At 53.3% G+C, this 9,449-nt stretch overlaps 1 protein-coding gene across 1 annotated transcript; it reads left to right on the top strand.

Moving 5' to 3' along the window:
• The first annotated feature begins 2,158 nt into the window (after positions 1-2,158).
• On the top strand, positions 2,159-7,229 carry SOST (sclerostin). The gene is made up of 2 exons (XM_050763018.1): positions 2,159-2,428; positions 5,188-7,229. The coding sequence occupies exons 1-2, from the start codon at positions 2,209-2,211 to the stop codon at positions 5,607-5,609; spliced, it is 642 nt and encodes a 213-aa protein (XP_050618975.1). The 5' UTR covers positions 2,159-2,208; the 3' UTR covers positions 5,610-7,229.
• The last annotated feature ends 2,220 nt before the right edge of the window (positions 7,230-9,449 follow it).

The following is a 9,449-nucleotide window of genomic DNA, read 5'->3' as shown; positions in this document are numbered from 1 at the left end:
TTCAGTCGTACAAGGATGTTCATAGCAGCCTCGCTGAAAATAGGAAAAAAACTGGAAATAACCTAAACTACTCACAATAGGAGTCAGCTAAAACCCTGGGGGTTTAATTCCGGGGAATACTGTGAACAATGACAAGTTTGTGGACTGAGTAAAAATAAAGAGCTGTCAATGACTTAACATTAAATGAAATGGCAGATGTCACAGCAGGTTCTCACTGAGCCATTGGGAGGGGTGGAGATCATTTAGAGGTTCAAGTCCACTGGATTCTTCTTTTTCCATTTAATATTACTTCACTTCCAAATAAGGAAAGGACAGGAAATCACGTCCGGTCCTGAGCCTTGCCTTCCTGCAGTCACCCGCAGGTGGCAGACGTGTTCCAGGGATGAACCCTGCTGCCTCTTCAATGCAGATGGTCCAGCTGCTCCCAACAGCAGGTGGGGCTATAAGCATCCATCCTACCTGCTCAAGGAACCCAGGCATCAGAACTGCTCTCTCCCAAGTCCATTGTGAGAAGGCAGTCGTCTGGCCATGAGAGGGTTAACAGTCCACATTCCAGATCGAGGGAAAAGGAGGCTGGAGGGTCATAGACAAGGGGAGGGGGCGCGGAGGGCCAGCTTCTCACAACACTACCGGCTCTGCTGGGAGAGATAGATCACCCCCAACAATGGCCACAGCTGTTTTCATCTGCCCTGAAGGAAACTGACTTAGGAAGCAGGTATCAGAGAGGGCCCTTCCTGAGGGGGCTTCTGTCTGGCTTGTAAAACTGTCAGAGCAGCTGCATTCATGTGTCGGATGATGGATGATGGAAAGGAGGACAGTGGGCTGCAGATGGACACAGCCACTTGCAAGTTGAGGCAGGTGGCAAAGGGCTTGCAGAGGCTCTGCAGGTGGGGCATACTGATTCATTACCCAGTTAAAATACCAGGAAGATATGGGCAGCCTGTTCGCAGGAGCTGCTCGTCCTCAAACAATCTGTCTTCAATGAAAGCTTCCTCTGGCCCTCCTTTCTCTTCTGGCACCTCAGGTGTGAACCTTTCTCCCCCATGCCTCTCCCGGCCCTCCCCTCCCTGCCGCCCCGGCCCTGTGCCGCTTATTATATGCAGGGCCAATAAGGCAATTTCTTCCAGCTTCTTTGTGACCAGTCGGTCCTGGGATGGCTTCATGGAACACATCCTGTGGTGTGCACCAATGAAGCTCTCCATACAGGACTCAAAAATGTTTTTGAAAAATGTAACCAGCTGGAAGACAAGAAAATAAAATGTCAGCACTAAAAACGCTGGCTGTGGCTTTTGCTAAGGAAAGGAATTTGGTGTTGTCTGCTTGCACGCACAGCCTGGTTGGGGAAATGACTGTCTTCAGTATATCACCCTGCGAGCCACAGTGAGTGCCCTGGCTCGGAAGTGCCTGTCACGGTGCACAGGATCCCCGAGGAGCATGAGCTGGGATTTCCTCTGTGCTCTCCATCACAGGAGCCTGAGTGACCAGCGCATCCTTGGTTTGTAACCAGAATCCTGCCCCATCTCCCAAGTGGGCACCCTTGCTCTGGCCCTCTAGTTCTCTCTCTTGCCTTCCGGAGAATGCCAAGAGAGGCTTTCTTAGGTCAATCAATGCTGAGACTTGTGAAGTTAGGACGGATGGGATTTCTTTAAAAGCATCATTTTGCCTCTAGCTGGGTCTATGGAGGTCAGACACCCCTTGGGCCATTTGTTGGTGGGGTGACAAATGAACTTGGCCTGAGAAATGGAGTAGGCTGGGCTCAGCCCCACGAAGCACTCGGAACTGCACATTCTCTTTGTTGAGCGGGTCCACAGTTTGTTTTGAGAATGCCTGAGGGCCCAGGGAGACAGACAATTAAAAGCCGGAGCTCATTTTGATATCTGAAAACCACAGCCGCCAGCACGTGGGAGGTGCCGGAGAGCAGGCTTGGGCCCTGCCTCACACGCCCCCTCTCTCTGGGTCACCTGGGAGTGCCAGCAGCAATTTGGAAGTTTGCTGAGCTAGAGGAGAAGTCTTTGGCGAGGGTTTGCTCTGAGCACACCCCTTTCCCTCCCCCCCGGGGGGGCTGAGGGAAACATGGGACCAGCCCTGCCCCAGCCTGTCCTCATTGGCTGGCATGAGGCAGAGGGGGGCTTTAAAAAGGCGACCGTGTCCGCTGGAGACCAGAGCCTGTGCTACTGGAAGGCTGCGTGCCCTCCTCTGGCTGGCACCATGCAGCTCCCACTAGCCCTGTGTCTTGTCTGCCTGCTGGTACACGCAGCCTTCCGTGTAGTGGAGGGCCAGGGGTGGCAGGCCTTCAAGAATGATGCCACGGAAATCATCCCCGAGCTCGGAGAGTACCCCGAGCCTCCACCGGAGCTGGAGAACAACAAGACCATGAACCGGGCGGAGAACGGAGGGCGGCCTCCCCACCACCCCTTTGAGACCAAAGGTATGGGGTGGTGGAGAGAATTCTCAGTAAAAGGTCCTGGGGAGGTTTTAGAAACTTCTCTTTGGGAGGCTTTGGGAAGACTGGGTAGACCCAGTGAAGATTGTTGGCCTCTGCCAGCACTGGTCAAGGAACAGTCTTGCCTGGAGATGGGGGAAGGATGGCTCACTGGTGCAGCCTTCTAATTCAGGTGCAGGGGCATGAGGCAACAGACACTGGTGAGAGCCCAGGGCAGGGAGGAGGCTGGGGTGGTGAGGGTATGGCATCAGGTTATCAGAACAGGCTCCGGGGCTCAGAAAAGAAAAGGTTTCAAAGAATCTCCTGCTGGGAACATAGGAGCCACGTCCAGCTGCTGGTACCATTGGGGAGGGAACAAGGTAAGGGAGCCTCCCATCCACAGAACAGCACCTGCAGGGTGCCAGACACTCTATGCTGGCGGTGGCTGTCTCCATGACACAGACCCACGTCATGGAAGCCCCAGGAGGTGAACCCCCAGCTCGAAGGGGAAGAAACAGGCTCCACGCACTCAGTAACTTGGTAGTGAGGAGAAGAGCTGAGGTTTGAATCTGGTTTGATCAACTGCAAGATAGCCCTGGTGTGTGGGGGGGGTGTTGGGGATAGATCTCCACAAAGTAGTGGGAGAGGAAGGCCAGAGAGGCACCCCTGCAGTGTGCATTGCCCATGGCCTGCCCAGGGAGCTGGCACTTGAAGGAATGAGAGTTTTCCGCAGTTTTAGCCCCTGACATGGGTGCAGCTGAGTTCAGGCCCTGGAGGGGAAGACAGCATCCTCTGCGCAGGAGTAGGCACATCCGTCCTCAGCGGCCACCCCATTCCCAGCCTTGCCTCATTCCAGGGGAGGGAGAAGGAAGAGGGACCCTGGGTTCCTGGTCAGGCCTGCACAGAGAAGCCCAGGTGACAGTGTGCATCTGGCTGTATGGTTGGCAGGAATCACGAGGCCGTGGGTGGGGGCTGGAATGACACTTCAGACTAAGGGCTTCCCTGCCCTCTGGCCATTATCCAGGTGGCAGAGAAGTCCACTGCCCAGGCTCCTGGACCCCAGCCCTCCCTCCCTCATAACCTGTTGGGGCTATGGGGTGCTAAAAAGGGCAACTGTATGGGAGGCCAGCCAGGACCCTGTGTCTTCCAAATGGAGGACAAGGGTGCCTCCTCCCACAGCTCCCCTTCTAGGCAAGGTCAGCTGGGCTCCCGTGACCTCCTGAAGGGCTGTAAGGAACCCAAACACAAAATGTCCACCCTGCTGGACTCCCATGAGAGGCCACAGCCCCCGAGGAAGCCACGTGCTCAAAACAAAGTCACAGTCTGCAGAGGAAGTGCCTGACTTGGGGCACTATTCTTGGAAAGCCCCAAAATGCCCCCTTCCCTGGGCAAATGTCCCCCCGACCACACACACACCCCAGCCCTGCAGAGGTAAGGATGCAAACCAGACCACAAACCAGAAAGCAGCCCCAGACAATGGCAGTGGCCACATCTCTCCTGCTGTGCTTGCTCTCCAGAGTGGGGGTGGGGAGCGGCCTTCACTGTCCCCTCTCTGGTTTGGTCTTAAGACTATTTTTCATTCTTTCGTGTCACATTGGAACTATCCCCATGAAACCTTTGCGGGGTGGACTGGTACTCACACGACCAGCTATTTAAAAAGCTCCCACCCATCTAAGTCCACCATAGGAGACATGGTCAAGGTGTGTGCAGGGGATCAGGCCAGGCCTGGGAGCCCCATCTCTGCCTGCCCAGGGAGTATCACCACGAGGTGCCCATTCAGATAACACAGAACAAGAAATGTGCCCAGCAGAGAGCCAGGTAAATGTTTGTGGCAGCTGAACCTGTAGATTTTGGGTCAGAGCTCAGTCCCCCTATGGTAGGAAAGTAACTAGAGTGAAAAACAGCCCTCGGCTCCATCCCCCAGCCCAGCCTCCCATGGGTGCTCGAACACAGAGCCTCCACTCTTGTGGGAGCCAAAAGGTGCTGGGACCCCAGGGAAGTGGAGTCTGGAGATGTAGCCCAGTCTTTTGGGCAAGTTCTTTTCTCTGGCCGGGCCTCAGTATTCTCATTGATAATGAGGGGGTTGGACACACTGCCTTTGATTCCTTTCAAGTCTAATGAATTCCTGTCCTGATCACCTCCCCTTCGGTCCCTCGCCACCACAGCAGCTGCCCTGATTTATTACCTTCAATTAACCTCTACTCCTTTCTCCATCTCCTGTTCACCCCTCCCAAGTGGCTGGAAAAGGAATTTGGGAGAAGCCAGAGCCAGGCAGAAGGTGTGCCGAGCACTTACCCTGCCCAGGCCAGGGACCCTGCGGCACAAGTGTGGCTTAAATCATAAGAGGACCCCAGGAGAGAAATGATAATAGTAATATATAACAGCCGACGCTTTCAGCTATATCTGCCAAATGGTATTCTCTGCATTGCGTGTGGAATGGATTAACTCACAGTGCTTGGGGCGGCCCATTTTACAGACTGGAAGAAGAGAGAGATTAAGGAACTTGCCCAAGATGACACCAGCAGTGAGCGATGGAGCCCTGGTGTTTGAACCCCAACAGTCATTTGGCTCCGAGGGGACAGGGTGCGCAGGAGAGCTTTCCACGAGCTCTAGAGCATCTGGGACCTTCCTGCAATAGGTGTTCAGGGGAAAAAGCCTCTGGAGACAGGCTTGGCAAAAGCAGGGCTGGGGTGGAGGGAGTCGGGCCGGGCCAGGGCAGGGGTGGCCAGGCGGGCGGCCACCCTCACGCGCGCCTCTCTCCTCAGACGTGTCCGAGTACAGCTGCCGAGAGCTGCACTTCACCCGCTACGTGACCGACGGGCAGTGCCGCAGCGCCAAGCCAGTCACCGAGTTGGTGTGCTCCGGCCAGTGCGGCCCGGCACGCCTGCTGCCCAACGCCATCGGCCGCGGCAAGTGGTGGCGCCCGAGTGGGCCCGACTTTCGCTGCATCCCCGACCGCTACCGCGCGCAGCGTGTGCAGCTGCTGTGTCCCGGTGGCGCCGCGCCGCGCGCGCGCAAGGTGCGCCTGGTGGCCTCGTGCAAGTGCAAGCGCCTCACCCGCTTCCACAACCAGTCGGAGCTCAAGGACTTCGGTCCCGAGGCCGCTCGGCCGCAGAAGGGCCGGAAGCCGCGGCCCCGCGCCCGGGGGGCCAAAGCCAATCAGGCTGAGCTGGAGAACGCCTACTAGAGCCCGCCCGCGCCCCTCCCCACCGGCGGGCGACCCGGCCCTGGCCCCGGCCCCGCGCCCCACGTTTCTGTCCTCTGCGCGTGGTTTGATTGTTTATATTTCATTGTAAATGCCTGCAACCCAGGGCAGGGGGCTGAGACCTTCCAGGCCCTGAGGAATCCCGGGCGCCGGGAAGGCCCCCCTCAGTCCGCCAGCTGAGGGGTCCCGCGGGGCGGGGGAGGGAGTTGAGAGTCACACACACTGAGCCACGCAGCCCCACCTCTGGGGCCGCCGACCTTTGCTGGTCCCACTTCAGAGGAGGCAGAAATGGAAGCATTTTCACCGCCCTGGGGTTTTAAGGGAGCGGTATGGGAGTGTGAAAAGTCCAGGGACTGGTTAAGAAAGCTGGATAAGATTCCCCCTTGCACCTCACTGCCCATCAGAAAGCCTGCGGCGTGCCCAGAGCACAAGACTGGGGGCATCTGTAGATGTGGTTTCTAGGCCTGGTTCTGCCACTAACTTGCTGTGTAACCTTGAACTGCACAATTCTCTTTTGGGATCTCAATTTCCACTTTGTAAAATGAGGGTGGATGTGGGAATAGGATCTCGAGGAGACTACTGGCATATGATTCCAAGGACTCCAGTGCCTTTTGAATGGGCAGAAGTGTGTGTGAGAGAGAAAGGGACAGAGAGAGAGAGAGAGAGAATGAATGAGGTTGCATTGACTCAGTGCCAAGGTCCCTTCCAGAATTCAGAGTTGTGATGCTCTCATCTGACAGCCAAAGATGAAAAACAAACAGGAAAAAAAAAAAAAGTAAAGAGTCTATTTATGGCTGACATGTTTATGGCTGACAAACTCCTGGGAGAAGCTATGCTGCTTTCCAGCCTGGCTTCCCCAGATGTTTGGCTACCTCCACCCCTCCATCTCAAAGAAATAACATCACCCATTGGGGCAGAAAAGGAGAGGGTCCAAGGGTGGTGGGAGGGATAGAAATTACATCCACCCCAACTTCCCAAAGAGCAGCATCCCTACCCCAACCCATAGCCATATGTTAAAGTCACCTTCCGAAGAGAAGTGCAAAGTCCCAGGACACCAGGCTCAAGGGAGCAGCCATCACGAACTCACAGACCAGCACACCCCTTTTGAGACACCGCCTTCTGCCCACCACTCACAGACACATTTCTGCCTAGAAAATAGCTTCTTACTGCTCTTACATGTGATGGCATATCTTACACTAAAAGAATATTATTGGGGGGAAAACAACAAGTGCTGTACATATGCTGAGAAGCTGCAGAGCATAATAGCTGCCATCCAAAAATCTTTTTGAAAATCTTTTCCAGACAACCTCTTACTTTGTGTGTAGTTTTTAATTGTTAAAAAAAAATGTTTTAAACAAAAGCACATGCCATATGAAAGCCTGCAGGACTGGTCGTTTTTTTGCAATCCTTCCACGTGGGACTTGTCCACAAGAATGAAAGTACTGGTTTTTAAAGAGTTAAGTTACATATTTATTTTCCCACTTAAGTTATTTATGCAAAAGTTTTTCTTGTAGAGAATGACAATGTTAATATTGCTTTATGAATTAACAGTCTGTTCTTCCGGAGTCCAGAGACATTGTTAATAAAGACAATGAATCATGACCGAAAGGATGTGGTCTCATTTTGTCAACCACACACGATGTCATTTCTGTCAAAGTTGACACCCTTCTCTTGGTCACTAGAGTTCAAACCTTGGACACACCTTTGAGTGCTCTCTGGTGGCCCTTGCAGCAATTATGTCTTCCTTTGAAAAGTCATGTCTGTCCCTTCCTTTCCAAACCCAGACCACATTTCTTCACCCAGGGCATAGTAATAACCTCAACCCTGTATCCTTTTAGCAGCCTCCTCTCCATGCTGGCTTCCAAAAACGCTGTTCTCATTGTATCACTCACCTGCTCAAGAGCCTTCCATAGCTCCCCCTTGCCCAGGATCAAGTACAGGTTTCCCAATCTGACATGGGAGGGCTTCTCTGCTTGACTCCCACCTCCCACTCCACCAAGCTTCCTACTGACTCCAAATGGTCACGCAGATCCCTGCTTCCTTAGTTTGCCATCCACACTTAGCCCATCCAATAACTTATCTTCTTTCTTTAGGATTCACGTTACTTGTCACCTCTTCCCCCAACCTTCCAGAGATGTTCCAATCTCCCATAATCCCTCTCTCCTCTGAGGTTCCAGCCCCTTTAGTCCACACCTCTACTTTGGTTCCTAATTCTGTTTTCCATTTGACAGTCATTCATGGAGGACCAGCCTGGCCAAGCTCTGCTTAGTACTGTCATAGACAACACAAAGCCAAGTACAAGTCAGGACCAGTTCACAGGAAACTTCGTCTTCTTCGAAGTGGGGATTTTATGTCTCCCAGGTAGAAATGTAGGATCTTCAAAAGCGGGCCAGCCTCCTGCACTTTTCTCAAAGTCTCACCTCCCCGGGATGTCTAATAGTGCTGGATGCTAGCTGAGTTAGCATCTTCAGATGAAGAGTAACCCTAAAGTTACTCTTCAGTGGCCCTAAGGTGTGATGGTCAACTGGAAAGCTTTAAATTAAGTCCAGTCTACCTTGCGGGAACCCAACCCCACAAAGAAAGCTGAGGTCCCTCCTGATGACTTGTCAGTTTAACTACCAATAACTCACTTGAATTAATCATTATCATCAAGTCTTTGATAAGTGTGAGTGGGTATCAGTGGCTGGTCCCTTCCTGTGGCTCCAGCCCCTGAGGAGGCCTCAGTGAGCCCCCGCAGAAAAGCCATGCTTCATGAGTGTCTCAGGGCCCGGAATATGCGAGCAGGTAGGAAACAGAGATGTCCTCCATCCCTGAGAGGCAGTGTGGTCCAGTGGGTGGGGATATGGGCTCTGGGCCAGGTTTGTGTTTTTGGTTTGTTTGTTTGTTTGTTTTGAGACATAATCTCGCTCTGTTGCCCAGGCTGGAGTGCAGTGTCACGATCTTGGCTCACTGCAACTTCTGCCTTCCCGGGTTCAAGTGATTCTCCTGCCTCAGCCTCCAGAGTAGCTGGGATTACAGGCGCACACCACCACGCCTGGCTAATTTTTGTATTTTTTAGTAGAGACAGGGTTTCACCATGTTGGCCAGACTAGTCTTGAACTCCTGACCTCAAGTGATCTGCCCGCCTTGGCCTTCCAAAGTGCTGGGATTACAGGCGTGAGCCACCGCGCCCAGCCCCAGGTTGGTGTTTGAATCTGAGGAGACTGAAGCACCAAGGGGTTAAATGTTTTGCCCACAGCCATACTGAGCTCAGTTCCTGGCCCTACCCCTCACTTGAGCTGCTCAGAGCCTGGTGGGCATATGGGCAATAATCAGGTCACACTGTTCTGTACCAAGTGTTATGGGAACCCAAGATAGGAGTAATTTGCTCTGTGGAGGGGATGAGGGATAGGGGTTAGGGAAGGCTTCACAGAGTGGGTGCTGCTTAGAGATATTCCGGGTGGAGAAGGGGGCTTCTAGGCAGAAGGCATAGCCTAAGCAAAGACTGCGAGTACGTGGCTGCTCATGGGTAGAAGAGAATCCACCATTCCTCAACAGGTACCGAGTCCTTGCCATGTGCAAGGCAACATGGGGATACCAGGAATTCCAAGCAATGCCCAAACCTAGGGTCTGCTTTCTGGGACCTGAAGATACAGGATGGATCAGCCCAGGCTGCAATCCCATTACCACGAGGGGGAAAGAAAAAAACCTGAAGCCTAAATTGTAGGTCGGGTTAGAGGTTATTTATGGAAAGTTATATTCTACCTACATGGGGTCTATGAGCCTGGCGCCAATCAGAAAAGAAACAAACAACAGACCTAGCTGGGAGGGGCAGCATTTTGT

The sequence above is a fragment of the Macaca thibetana genome, chromosome 16 (genome assembly GCF_024542745.1).
Source record: "Macaca thibetana thibetana isolate TM-01 chromosome 16, ASM2454274v1, whole genome shotgun sequence".
Classification (NCBI taxonomy): domain Eukaryota; kingdom Metazoa; phylum Chordata; class Mammalia; order Primates; family Cercopithecidae; genus Macaca; species Macaca thibetana.
Note: the sequence above shows the minus strand (reverse complement) of the source record. Positions and strands in the feature narration are given on the sequence as shown.